General features: G+C 42.2%; 1 protein-coding gene across 9 annotated transcripts in view; it reads right to left on the bottom strand.

Annotated features, from left to right (window-relative positions):
- Positions 1–2713: 2713 nt before the first annotated feature.
- zranb3 (zinc finger, RAN-binding domain containing 3) overlaps positions 2714–13951 on the bottom strand; it is a 57308-nt gene continuing 46070 nt past the window's right edge. For 8 of the 9 annotated variants that reach the window (XM_085906007.1, XM_085905999.1, XM_085905993.1 and 5 more), the window contains 5 exons: positions 12510–12650; positions 8129–8269; positions 7700–7892; positions 4924–5055; positions 3693–4187 (listed from right to left, as the gene is read on the bottom strand). In XM_085906007.1, the coding sequence (XP_085762133.1) occupies positions 4089–4187; positions 4924–5055; positions 7700–7892; positions 8129–8269; positions 12510–12650 (706 nt within the window). In that variant the 3' untranslated portion in view covers positions 3693–4088. Of the gene's footprint in view, positions 2815–3692; positions 4188–4923; positions 5056–7699; positions 7893–8128; positions 8270–12509; positions 12651–13951 lie in introns of those variants that run through there. The other variant, XM_085905965.1, reaches the window with a different exon arrangement.

The raw sequence follows: 13951 nt of genomic DNA, 5'->3' as shown, positions 1-13951 counted from the left end.
AATGCACCACCAGCATATGGAGCGGCTAATTGACGGTCAAGTCCTGACCGCTTCTCCAACCAAAGCCTGAACAAAACGCATCACACGCCGCCACTAAGCCCCGCGCCGCCACCGAGCGTCCATAAATCCACGCCAGATTGGAGCCTGTATGAATTATGCTAAGAACCTTATCTGTTATTTGGTCTCATCTCTCGCTGGGTGAATTGATTGCGATTTTGCTGTTAATCCACGCCACGGCGTGCGTCTTGGGAAGCAAGCGGGGAGCCATCTTGAATAAATAGAATTTGGACTTGACAAAAAGCCACCTCCAGCTGAGCAATGAGAAAGCATCCTTTTACAGCTGGATCTCCCCCACCACGCTTGGGTGACAGTCAAAGAATAGTCAAGCGCGCTTTACATCCAGTTCAATTGATTTCCTTTTAGTGGCTGAACATTTTCCTTGTGAAATATCATCAACCACGCAAGTTATCGGGATGACAAATTCTATTTTAGCAGCAATCGCTTTTTGTCGCAGTGGCCCTTAAGACCAAGCGGCTGCAAACCAGAAAGTGTATTTTAATGAGATTAATGAGACCGCTTATGAGCAATGGTCTGCCACCAATTACTCCAGCCGTAAAACCATTTTGTTGCACCCCGCAGAGCCGTGCCAGCATTCAGCTAGTGCCAGGCTGCGGCAGGGAACCATCCATCTTCGATCCCCTCGGCGTCCCACCGCATGATGTGACAATAAAGACAAAGCCTGTCATCAGCCGCCGTGCTTTAAAAGCCAACAACACAACCACGCCGTTCCTTTACTGTAATGACATTCTCCAGTTAGAAAACCCATCACCCCTTGCCCCCGACCTCTACCTCTGTTTTTTTTTTTTCTCCCCCCCCTGCAGCCCAGCCCAGATGCGTGAGCAGGGGCTGCGGCGGACTCACAGGGATGACAATGGTGAGCACAGCGGCCGAGAATCAAACAACGCTCAGATACGGTGACAGCAACGGCTTTTATTGGCCACTCTCCATCACACCTGTCACACAAGATTGGGTTTGGAGGAGCGCTTTTCTTTGCTGAGAGAACCAAAGTGGATTAGAGGCAGACGAGGTCGGAATAGGATAACCGACGGCCTGGTGGAATGTGAATGCAAATTATAATGGAATTATGAATTATTTGTATAGTTTACCTCCGCCTGCCCGAATAGAACAGAGGAGCTCAAACGAAACGACATCCAAATCCCTCTTTTTCCCCATCATGGAATCATCATAATATGGAGAGATTCCTAAATGGATTGGATTTCCTACCAAGTTGGGCAAGGAGGAGGCATCAAGAACAATTGGTCGAAAGCAGATTTGTAGGCACTTCAGCCTTTATTTAAGAAGAAAATTGTCAATCAAATTGCACACTTGGTGGTTGAGGTGGTGTTAATTAGTAGCTTCATAGACTTTCTCTTTCACGCTTCTCAAATTAGCTATTGACGTAGGTACGTGAAAATGAGAGCTATGATTCATATAATAATTGACAGCTAATTGATTAGCAAATTAATCCCAAATTATTTTTGAAAATGAGCTATTTCGACACGTTTTTTAATTGTAAAATTGCAAAAAATCCTACTATTCTAACTAACTATTCTCAGATTTCTGTATTTCTGCATGAAAGCTGACCAATTAAATTGGTCAACAGAAAATTCAAATCAGCCATGTTTTGATGTGTCCTGAAGCATAATTTGGATGCTGATTTATAAACATGACTTTCTTCTAGCAAATCCAATATTTGTGGTATTTTCATATTTTTTACCTATTTTTGCTTATTTATATCCAGTAAATGAATCTTTATTCATTCATTTTTTTGTCTCATTCGCAATTAATCGCCAAAGTAATTGAGAATAATTAATTCTTAAAATAATTTTTAGATAGAACAAACAACAAAACTAGTGTTATATTCATGAAAAAACCCAGCAGATTCAAGATTTTAACATGTTTAGTAAGCTTTGCATTGATCTTGTGGGCTGATTCTGAGAAGCGGATGCAATTAGTGAAATCAACTTCTGATGTCAAAAGAAGGAAAAGGGAACATTTCCCCGAGGTACACCAGTATGTTTAAAGCATCAGCAGAGATTTTTTTTTCCTTTACTCTATTTTAAGATGATGGCTTGTAATAAAGCAATTAGTATCTCTGTGGTTGCTATGGAGACACCAGGTCAGCCATACTGTTTCTTGTGAGTGCTAACAACACTCTGTAAATGTGTCGTTCTTATCTAATGTTTGGTTCCTTGCTCAAGGGCAATAAGTAAGATCAGTACATCCAGGTCCACTTGAAAATGAAAAAGTCATACTTACAAAATAGTGCTGAGCCATTTTACAATGAATTGCGGATTTGTTTGATGCTTTGTGTCTGACTTGTTGAAATGACCTTCACACCATGAATGAGAAGAGAAACCCCAAGAGTCACCAGCCACTCGACCAAATAAATGTCCCGCATGCAGCATTGCATCTCAGTAGATTTATAGTTAACATTCCATACATTCTATGCCTGGAAGTAAAAATGATTTCCTAACGACATGATTGCTTCAAGTGATGTTCGCAGTGCACTGGGCCGCAATGTAAATCCGCACTGCAATTATGCTGATTGTACATAGTGAGGGGAAAAAACCCTTTTTTTTTTTTTTTTTTTGCTTCCCTGGAAGCGAGAGGCAGCGGCAGGAGGCATATACCCTGGCGGTCGCTCGTTTGATGCGAGTCCATCTTGACTACTGTCATCGTGTCCCACCTGCCTGCACTGACAGCTTGTCAAATGCAGGTAGGTTTGCAGCGCTGCTCTTAACCCAGCATGCCCTGCGGGGGAGAAGATACATCTTTATTGGGACACTGGCTCATTATGGCACCATGTGACCATCACACATCTTTCAGCTACCTTCCGCACCATGTCAACCAAGTGCATCACCCTCCATCCCTCATTTGTGCTCTTTTCTTTCTCACACACATACACACACATGCATCTTTTGGGTGCAATAAAAGATGCGATCAGAGTCATGGGCTGCTGACAGGGGCTTGACACTGAAACCTGTTGTTGTTGGAAGGCTGCTTGCAACATTGTTCATTACTCGCCAAGCTTGTCGTTTTAGACAGCAGAGGAAGAGCGGCCTTATTAAGTAGAGACCTGGAGCAGCCTTAGGGGGACACACACACACACACACATGGACACACACTTACAGGGGTTCCCGTAAAGTTTCACACCAAGAAGTAGCTGACAGCCAAAATTCCAAACTTTTTGGTGACGGCAAATTTGACTGAATTCTGAGTTAGATGCGGAAAAGGAAAAAGGTGGGTGGGGGTGCGGGGTGGAATTGTGCCTCACTTGGACAGGATCCGCTGATATTGATCGGAGCCGCTGATGTCTGTCTGGCTCATTGTATAACTTGCACAAGAACAGATTCAATGCTCTCGACACTGCTGAACCTGGAGCCTTGTTTCCATAGTAACTCATTTCTCGGTGCCTCTAAACATAGCCCTCTTGACTGCAGCTCTGCTCAGAACATCAAGCACAGCAGAAGAGGAGCGGGTGTATGGACAATAATGTTTCAGACTTGAGGCGATGACACCACTTGCTAGCTGGTCCGTTATGTCCTGGTGTGTTGACGCTTCAAACTGTGGAGAAAGCGCTAGAAAAAAATGGAGGAGGGAAGACGCAGGAGGTCGATAGAAATGGGGGTTTTATTTCACAAAATAGTCATCTATCTTCCAAAAAAAACAACACAAACAAGAGTTTGCTTGTAGAACGGTCCATTTTTAATTGATCACCCTGCTCACCTGCAACGTTGCACTAACTTTGCAAAATCTGAAAATAGCTGAGCGTCTCTGAAGCAACCTGCTCCATTTATGCCTCAAGCTTAAAGGGGGCTGCAATAAATCACCCGACCCCCCCCATGCACACACACTTGTGATGGTTCGGGGACAAGAGGGGGATGTGGTTGCTATCTTAAAAAAAACAAAAAACAACAGCAGATAACAAAGTAGTTTGGCCTTTTGTTTCCAATAAGAGAAAAATCACAATGCATCTTGTGAGTGCCAGTTGGGACTCAACAATGCACCTGAGTGAGCGAGGAGCATCATTTCTTCATGAAGAATCTGCTGATGTCTGATGCAACCTTGTTGGCTGCAGCGCTCTTCCTCAACCGGCTCCTCTCCTTGGCCTGCTGAGCCGTCCTCTGTGGAAGGGCAAAATAACCCAAAGATGATTGGTCAGTTTAGGTGTGGCATTCCTACAGTATGAATCTGCTTTTCTTCTTTGTCCAGGCTGCTCAACTGAGCTTAGTTGAAATACAAAAACAGCAGTAATTTCCCTTGACATCACTTTCACTTGTCATGAAAGCTGTACACAATGTCGTTTTTACAGATGAACTTTTTTTTTTTTTAATTTAATAAAGTGATTTATGGAAAGGCCTTAATACAGCGGCACACCCCGCAGTAGAGCAGGCAGACTCCCTTCGAAGGGGCTCCAAACAGGACGGAAAGTCTATTGCAATTTGTGCATCCTCTGGGTATTTCCGCAGAGGCATTTTACAGACACGGTATTCACACCCTGACGAAAGCAAATAAGTCGCTGGTGTGACATTAGAGCACATTTCAGAAGAGACTTTTATTTCGACATTCCTGCTCTCTAATGTCTCTTTTGAGGAATCGCGTGTGATTACTAGATACACACGCACGGCCTTTTGCAGCCAATGCTATACATCACCACGACATAGCCGCCTGCTGGGATGTTATTACTGGCAAGAGAAGGCTGGCCATGTATCACATTACTGCCACCTCGGATGATCCTCAACATGAGGGATTCAACTTTCTTTTAAGAAGGATAAAAGAGAGCTCTGGCCAAGGTGCACCGGCAAAAAAAATCAAGCTGGACAAATGTATTTCGGGCTTAGTGTTGAATGATGCACATACAGCTCTGTGGCAGACGCTGCAGAGTGTCTGCAGGTTGTCCAGCGAGCACTGTCCTCCTCCACTGTAGACTGGACGGATGTGGTCCACTTGCCAGAAATCGCCTTCCACTGGAGCACGGATCATCTCGTTTAGCTGCACACACAGGTACACACACACACACACACACACAGGTACACACACACACACACACACACACACACACACACACACACACACACACACACACACACACACACACACACACACACACAGATTGAGGAAAAAAAACCCGCAACACCCTCATGTTCTCTCATACAGCCGCAAATTGCCAAAAACAAGCTGTGATTGCACTACCCTCCCAAACCATCCATCTATGCTCAAGTTGATTTTTCCCTACAGCAGTGATGTGTTTAGTTCTCGCTGAGCGCTACACTCGCCTCAAGTCTTATTTTGCAACACACACACACACACACACACACACCTACAGACATGGGGCCAAACACTCAAATTGAACAGATATATGCACCTTAGAGGCACAATGCAGATGTGGCTCATCATTACCGGAAACAAAAACAAATAGAGAGCACTCATGACAGCACGGAGCAAGAAATAATGAAAAAAAAAAAAATAATAATAATAATAATGTGACGTTCTGTGTAGCTCAAGACGTCTTCATGTAATAATCGCTTTTAGAACTAATAACTTGAGCAATTCTGTGATAATGACAGCTACATGGTATGATATTAGATTGAAAAAGGCTCACTAAAATGTCATAATTGTAGGTCATCCTGAATTTGTTTTAAAGTTTGAACTCAAGTGATGAAAGCAGTCAAACTGTTGTTTTTCTGTCAAAGCAAGCAAGATGTAATTTGCTCCTTTGTGACCTCCTCCGCTAGAGCTAAAGCTTTGAATCCCAATCAAGGAAATAAAAATTATTGCTTGCACTTCCCGCATAAGATTCAGCCATTCCTCGGTTCCTCTCGATTTCTGTGCATGTCCAGAGCCAGTACGAGATTATTTAAAACTAGATAGAATAGAAAAGATAACGCAACACAAGGAACCATAAGTGTGGCGGTCGCTGTACAAATTTAAACACCTAGATGGGTGGATTACATAATGTCACCAGGGACATTAAGTGGATATATTTTCACGTCTCAAACATGTATGTAGTTATGAGGAGGCAGAAAAGTCGCAAGATTGAGTAGCATCCATTTTTCCCTAAATTTTAGAAGTAGCGTTTGATTGACAGGATAGGGTTTTCGCATATTCAGCTGATTTGCCCACGGTTTATGAAAGTGGTGAGAACTGCTGTTTCATCACTTCCCAACCTCTTTTTAGGTAGATACTTGCAGATTTTTTAACTCATTCACTGCCAGCCAAGTTAAAGTGGATATTTGAAATCTCTAGGAGTCAATGGCAGTGAATGATAAAAAAAAAAGTTGGTAAGGTTGTTGACAACACTCTTTGATGGTTATGTAAAATGCTTACGGTACAGGGACGTCAGATTGTTTTTCATTTGTACTCTGTCGCATAAATTCTATATTCACAAAAGAAACCACTTTGAAGATTTCGTTCTTCCTTAAGATACGATCAATTTTACTTATTTAGACGGTAGTGGTGATCGTAGTGAGTGACCAAAGCGACACCTCCAAAGTTACAATTTAGAGTCGTCTATCTTTAAAGGCTTACTTTACTGTAAATAGGTTTATAAAAATGGAGACCGATTAAGTGTGGGCAGGCGTAGTCTTGATTACCTAAAGGTCAGGAGGTCGCGCTGTTCCACTCCAGGCAAGTCTGGGTGCCCAAAAGCGAAAAATTAATGAAAACCTATTCATCGTAACTTTATAACTTTGTTTTGTGGCTTCTTCTCCGGCTCCTTTGCGAACCTGATGAGCTGTTTGGAAGATGAATGAATGAACGAACAAACACACAATCTCTGTTTGGCAGATATAATGATAACGCAAAAACTGAAAGAAGTTCTAAGAAGAAGCACTAGAGGGCAGAAAGTAATGTAATTTGCCTCACTGGAGGAGAATTCCAGCACACTTGACTCCCAAGATAGAAGGACTCGAGAGTCAGATTCACTTTGAAGCAGTGTGAAAACCCAAAAGACCAACAATATTGATCACATCTGGAGAGACAAAGAGAAGAAATCAATTAAGAACTAAAGATGATTGAAGAGCAGCCTGACAAAGAGTTGGGCACCAAAAATCAATTTGCCCAATTTGAGTGCTACTTTGCTGACATTAAGGGAGTGAGCTAGAATTGATCCCAAAAGATATAAAGCGCAGGGCCAAAGTTCACACACGCACACATGCTTGAACGAAAATAGACTGAAACGCACACATGGCGAAGCATAGAAATGTGGAGCACGGAACACACTCGTATACAAAAGAACCCCCAGTATGCACCGAAGAATGAGGCACTAATCTTAAGGCTTTTGCACCACCACGCCATCTTATCATGTGGCTGAGGTTGTTTCCTCTCAAGCTCGCCACATCGATCGCCGCTGATGCTGTTGCCGGCGGCACTGTGTGGAAGTGGAACGAGGGGAGGGGGGGGGGGGGGGGTATATATCCGTGTGTGTGTGTGTGTCAAAAGAAGCAGGCGATGAGGAGGTTGCAGGGACCGCAGGATAACCGCCAACCAAATCAAACAGGCTTACTGGTCAGGGCCTGGCACTGGAAGGAAAATCAATGGGCCCTGCAATCCATTTACTGGGAGCTAGCCCGAGCTAGTGAAGATCAATTTGTGTGTGTGTGCATCAGGTATTTATAGTTTTGTGCTTGGGTCCAACCTGTTTGAGTGACAGCTGGGCGAGCCAAGTGTTTTCGAGCATCTCTTTGCGCTGGGACGGCGGTGCATCGCGGACTTTCACAAATAAGTCGTGGGCGTGGAGGCCGCAGTGCTGGCAAATGCCCTGCTCTGCCTCCAGCACCCGCGAGCGCATGTGCGTCTGACTGGAGCGCAAAAGGAACTCCTCCTGGCACCTACGGGGGCGGAGAACATGGACTTATCTGCACTGTGTGACATGTGGACTGACAGAATATTTACCATAAACACCATGCGGCTGCAACTCAAAAAATATCATCGACAAAATCATTGGGGTGCCTGGCTCCAGCTCCAGAAAGTGAAAATGGAGGGACTTTTTCAAAGTCACCACATTTTGTAACACAGGTCAAATTTTATGGAGCCGTTTTAGCTGCCATTGCCTTTTTTAACGTACTTGTTGCTGCAAAATCGGGTGTCCCAGGCCCCACCGGTGGTCAAGCAGGCCTTTTGGCAGGACAGACATAGAGGGACACCCTGGCTGTCCACCGCCTGCAAGAAACCTGGTGATGGTTGCTCGCCGACATCTTTCCTTGAGCTGCAAAGATGTAGTTGTTAAATAATTGATTGGTATTGACGATGAATGATACACAAGGCTCTATTAAGCTTGACACATTAAATCATCAGATTTCAGGTGTCACACTTTTATTGACGTCTTACAAGGATAAAATAGATACGTAGCTATCCTCATTAATACTGAAGCTTTCCCAATAAATCTAGTTTAGAAAGACTGAAAGATACTGTGAGGGTTAGAGCTGTGGTATACAAGATTGGAGACACCATTGGTATGTAGGGCAGTCACTTATGTTTTAGAGTAGATTATTAAATCAATAATTCCAATGATTAACAAACAATCAGATCTAAGTTCATTGTGTTCAACACAATAAAAAAAAAAAATCAGTCAGCTTTCATGAAGAACAAGTGAAATCAGAGAATCATTACTTTTGAGAGCCTGAAATCCCTTTATTTCAAATGGAAGAAGACACTCAATATTATTAGAGCGTGCATCAAAACTGTGAAATGCCAGTTTAAAAAAAAATAGATTTTTCATATCTGCTCTACAACGGATAAACGATCTCTTAAGCTTTATAAAAACCTTATGCATGCACCAAATCAATGGAAATGCAAATTTTTGGTTGTTGAGCATTGGATGTTTAGTAAAACGTTTCTCATTTATTTGTCTTTAAAGGATGGTACTAATTAACCTGTCATACAGCTCCTGTATTAGTTCAGGCAGCACCCCCCCCCCCCCCCCCCCACACACACACACACACACCTGTTTATTCGAAAAACATAAATATTCAGCTACATTTATAGATTTCACTGGTACTTATTTTATATTATTATTCTAACTTTGTGCCAAACATCCAATGTATTTTATAATGATCTATGCAAATGACCAGCATGTATCTGCGAGAGTGTTAAAAAAAAAAAAATAGGACAACTAGTTTGGGCATTTGCCACAACATCCCAGCAGGGTGCAGGAGCCACATAAGAAAAGGACAGATGGACTTTATTGTTTCCCCACGGCTTTGTGTTTTGTATTTCATACAGGCCTGGGCAGCAACAAAGAATCTGAGCAACACTAGAGACAGAAATGCCCGAACTGATATCGAGAAGAAAATCCTCAAAAGAATTAAAAATATCATTAAATAAAAAAACAATTTGAGACGGATACCCAAAACTGGTACCAAGAGAATGTGTTTTGCCAAAAATGTGGATGAAAGTGAGACGGAAATAAACTTCTAATGGTGTGCTTAAAATAATAATGGTCAGGACACAGATGAATGTTTAGACGGGAAGCCTTTAAAGATGCATTCTGGGGTATTTTGCCCCCAAATATCTTTCCAATAGCCTTTTCATTTCAACAGTTATGACTCACACATTTTATAAATAGCAGATTAGCACTTAAGCTGTCTACAATGGGTATTCTTGCAAGCCTCTGAAAATATTCAGACTGGATTGGGTTATAATTTCCTGTCCTCTTTTAGCGGATGTGACGTCAAGCGTGTTCTCGTGTCAGCTCGTTGTCATAGTGACCAGAGGCCACTACTGTAGTACGCCCCCAACACCCAAAGTTTCTCAGAGGAAGGCTTAAAAAAGGAAAACCATAATCAGGAAAAAAAAAGATTGAAATTTGCCAGGGCTGGACGCAGGCCAAGCACTTGGGTAAACATCATATTTGAAGACTGGAGAGAACACCCTTAAAAATGCTGGGTTTAAAAAACAACCCAATGTGGGTTCGAAATTGGATCGACCCAGGAAGTTGGGTCAATTTCACCCAACTTTGCATTTTGTTTTGCACAAAACAACCCAACAATTGGTGTTATTTTTGTTGGGGTCAAATTGACCCAACATCTTGGGTCGATCTGATTTTTAACCCAGCATGTTTAAGGATGAAGTGAACTTGGATTTGAAAAGCGACGCACAAATGGCTTTCTACTCCAAAGGTAAGAAGAGATGATATTGTCATCAAATTGTGTATCAAATGTGTATCAGTTATCAAAAGCTCGTCCACCCACGAGTGAAAATGATGTGGATGGCAAAATTCAGCATGAAAGGAATGCCAACAATGGATGGAATTGAAAAGTATGTCCTGAATAAAACACGTTCCATTCTGTGGCCTTCCATTCAGGCTAAATGTAGTCCTATTTTCCTCTGTATCGGTAGCATATTGGGAGTTTCACCATGCTAGCAGGACTCATGCCGACTCCTAGCCGTATCAGTAATTGCCACGCACACGTTCAGTAGTACAGAGGAGTCCAACGATACTGATTTCTTTCCGTTGAAAATGGACAGTATGTCAGAATTAATTTAATGAAATGACTATTCATATTATATTTTCTGCTTTTACTGCAAAGTCATGACCAAATGATATGAATGAAAATCATAAATTGATCATTGAAATGCCACATACATATGTTTCAGAATCTAATTCATTCGCATGAATTTGTTCAATTGGGCATGGCATATTGATGATTGATTTATAATTTTGCCGACTTGAATGAGATGTTGTGGCATCATGGGAAGTGGCGTTTTGTTGTTAGTCCCCTGACAGTTACAGACCAGCTTGTGAGGGAAATGGCAATTAACGCAGCAAGGAGGAGGATGAGCCTTTCACGCAGTAATGTCAAAGGGAATTTGATGACTTGTTGCCGCTGGAGTCAGCCGGGGACACAATCTCCGGGTAGCTTTGCTCTAACGGGCAAATAGAACGACGAGAGCGGATGGATTTGAAATTGGACCAAAACAATAACCAGTTTAGGAAATGGATCAATGGTTATGACCACCCTGGGATCTGCTGTTGGCTGGTGTATGGCGAGGAATCATGGAGATCAAGTAAATTTACTCCAACCTAAAACTAACATAGAGCCTTTAATGCATTAAAGCCCGGATTGTGAAATGACATTTGGATTGTAGCATACAGTTTACCTGTCTGATGTTTGTAACAACCTAATCCGTGTTACAATCTCTGAAGAATTCAATGAGTTGTAACAAACGCAGCAACGAGCTCCCGAGAAGAAGCATGAACGCATCCAGCGTTTGCCGCGAGGACTATTTATTACAAAAGATACCAGTGATTTGAGTTACCGACTGAATAAGAGTCATAAGTCAAGTCAGGACTGTAAATATTTTTCTGTTGCAATTGACCGGTGGCCTCTTTGCACGGTCGCGCCTTGCAGCCATAATCACACAATCCAGAGCTGTCTGGCATTGTGCTTCCTCCGGCAGTAAAACTGAGCACAAATACCGAGTGGCAACCTCACAGGGAAACATCTTGCACAAACATTGATGAGTGCGTGTAGTTTGTGTGTTTGCTCGTGTACTCGCGGTGGCTCGCTTCTGGGTCGGGTGTTGAGTCTCTGCCAATATATTGCATTATGGTCTAAATGTACTGAACGAACATGCACAGCGGGCCTTTGTGCCTTGCACAGAAGGCGGATGCACGTCTCCATGGAGACAGCAAAGGAATGGGGAAACGAATTGATTTGCTAAGAGGAAGGGGGCACGATGAGACATATCACCTTAATGGGAAGATAATGAACACTCATCTTTACGGGCTCATTGAACAATATTCCTTGAAAGATTTCAAATTGGGTGAAAATTGTGCTTGCTGGCACATGGGTTAAACCCTGCCACCCAAGAACAAAACAAAAAGAAAAAACAAAAACATATTCATTAGTTTGTTCCAGGCCTGTCAGCAACATACCTTCACACATCATTTCGAATAGTTGTTACTTACACTTGAGTCACATTATGGTAAATATTTTCATGTCATTTAATTTTTGCAAAAAACCTTTAGCTTTAGATTTAGCAAATGAGCGGTGCCTCCCCACAAAGAACGCATCTCAGGTGGCTGCGAGTAAGCCGCCCGCCCGCTGGCCTATTTATTTCTTCTAATATTTTCCCACTTTAATCACATCACTCACACTCAATTCCTGCAATGAGTTGATAACAAACGTGTCAATTTGTTTGCAGGAAGCAAGCTATGCTAAACTCAATTTAGCGGCAAAGCCCAGCCACGAGCAGTCCCAACGCTGGATTTAGTAAGATCATCACTAGTGCCACCTCTGATCATTGAACAAAGTATCAAGTATATCCACCAAACGAATGTGCTATTAGACAGTGAATGGATCACGTAGATTAGAGTACATGTTGGCGACAAGGGCTCGGGTACAGAAAAGTTGTGAGCAACAGAGATGTGCTTCTTGGTTGAAGACACAAAGCACAAGCATTTTTGTTTTCATACAATTATTATACACAGGTATTAATCATACCTGTCTGAGGTGGGTGAATTTAGTGATGAGGTCGACTTTTTCTTGCTGAAGAAGTTCTCCTTGGTGACCAGCCGCACGCTGCCTCCTTCCTGTTGAGCCTTGCTCAGTGAGGCCTCGGCCACGTCATCCCGACTGAGGTACCTACAGTAATGGGAACATTGCGATCGATGAGCAATTATTACATAACTAGTGTAGTTTTGTGGAGCGGGGGGTCAATTTATGAACGCAAAATGGGTGCAAACTTGATTGGTCACGCAAACAGGTGAGGAACCTGAGCTACAAGCTTGCCGCACCAGGATTGTGTTTGTCAAAATTGTTGCGGAGTTCTATCTGTACATTCTATTTGTATGTGCAAATAGATGAATTTAGCAAGTGCAATAGAATTTCCAAAAAGACAAATTGTGATAACTGGTTTTGCGATGGTAGGTGAAAACAGCATTGTTATGTGTATGTAAACATTTCTGAAATGCTGGAAACAAAAAATAACGCAGAACACAATCTATTCAGCACCCACAATTTGAGCTTTCAGTTAATCAGGCCCTCAAGTAATAACTGAGAGGGTGTATTCTTGAAATATCTTGCCCACCAAACAGCAAATTCTGTTTGGTATGCGATAGTCAAGCAAATCTTAAGTCATGTGGTACAAAAATTGAGGAAGGCAAAAACATCACAACACTGACAGTACACTTCTTGAACATTTGAAAACCTTTTGAAAGACTCATTTGAATGTGTTGACGGAATTGGAATTTGAACATGAAGCCTGTTTAATTCTATTTACTTGGGACATTCATATTCCCAAAAAAAAAAAAAAAGTCAATAAAAATTATATAGTTGATAAGTGGACTGCGGCACCGGCTACAGTGGTAAAGTGGAACTGGACACATTACAGTCCACTGACAGGTCAACAACGAATGCTCAGTTCAGTAATTGAAGAAACTATTGTAGATTACAACACATATCGCTCCTCAAAATGATGATTTTCATTGCTCCATTTGTGTCTACTCTATTTCTGCTCTCTCCTCTCCTGAATTGTGCCCATTTTGTCAGTGCAGCAAGCTTATTTCCCCACAGGGACCGTCAATCATGTAATCTACTCCATCTCACTAGCAGTTGCTTTCCACAGCCAAATTTGTTATCCTAGTGCAAAGGTGTGCAAGTTGAAAACTGCACTCAACGCTTTATGTCAATCTGGACAAGAATTAAAATGACCTCGCCATGCCGGAGTTGACAGAATATACGTACAGCAGAGAGGCTGCTAAAGTGAATGAAAAAAGTACCAAACAATATAGTGAAAGAAAAACTTGTAGTCATCAGTTTGTAAAATCACTGACGGTAGAACTCAAGCAATCATTTGACATTTTCAAAACAGACCTACAGTTTACAAGGGAACCACTAGGGTGCTCCTTAATTAAAGAGTACATGCTAAATCAAAATGTTGAGCT

The sequence above is a fragment of the Syngnathus leptorhynchus genome, chromosome 1, assembly GCF_054491065.1.
Source record: "Syngnathus leptorhynchus isolate UIUO chromosome 1, UIUO_Slep, whole genome shotgun sequence".
NCBI classification, from domain to species: Eukaryota; Metazoa; Chordata; class Actinopteri; order Syngnathiformes; family Syngnathidae; genus Syngnathus; species Syngnathus leptorhynchus.
Note: the sequence above shows the minus strand (reverse complement) of the source record. Positions and strands in the feature narration are given on the sequence as shown.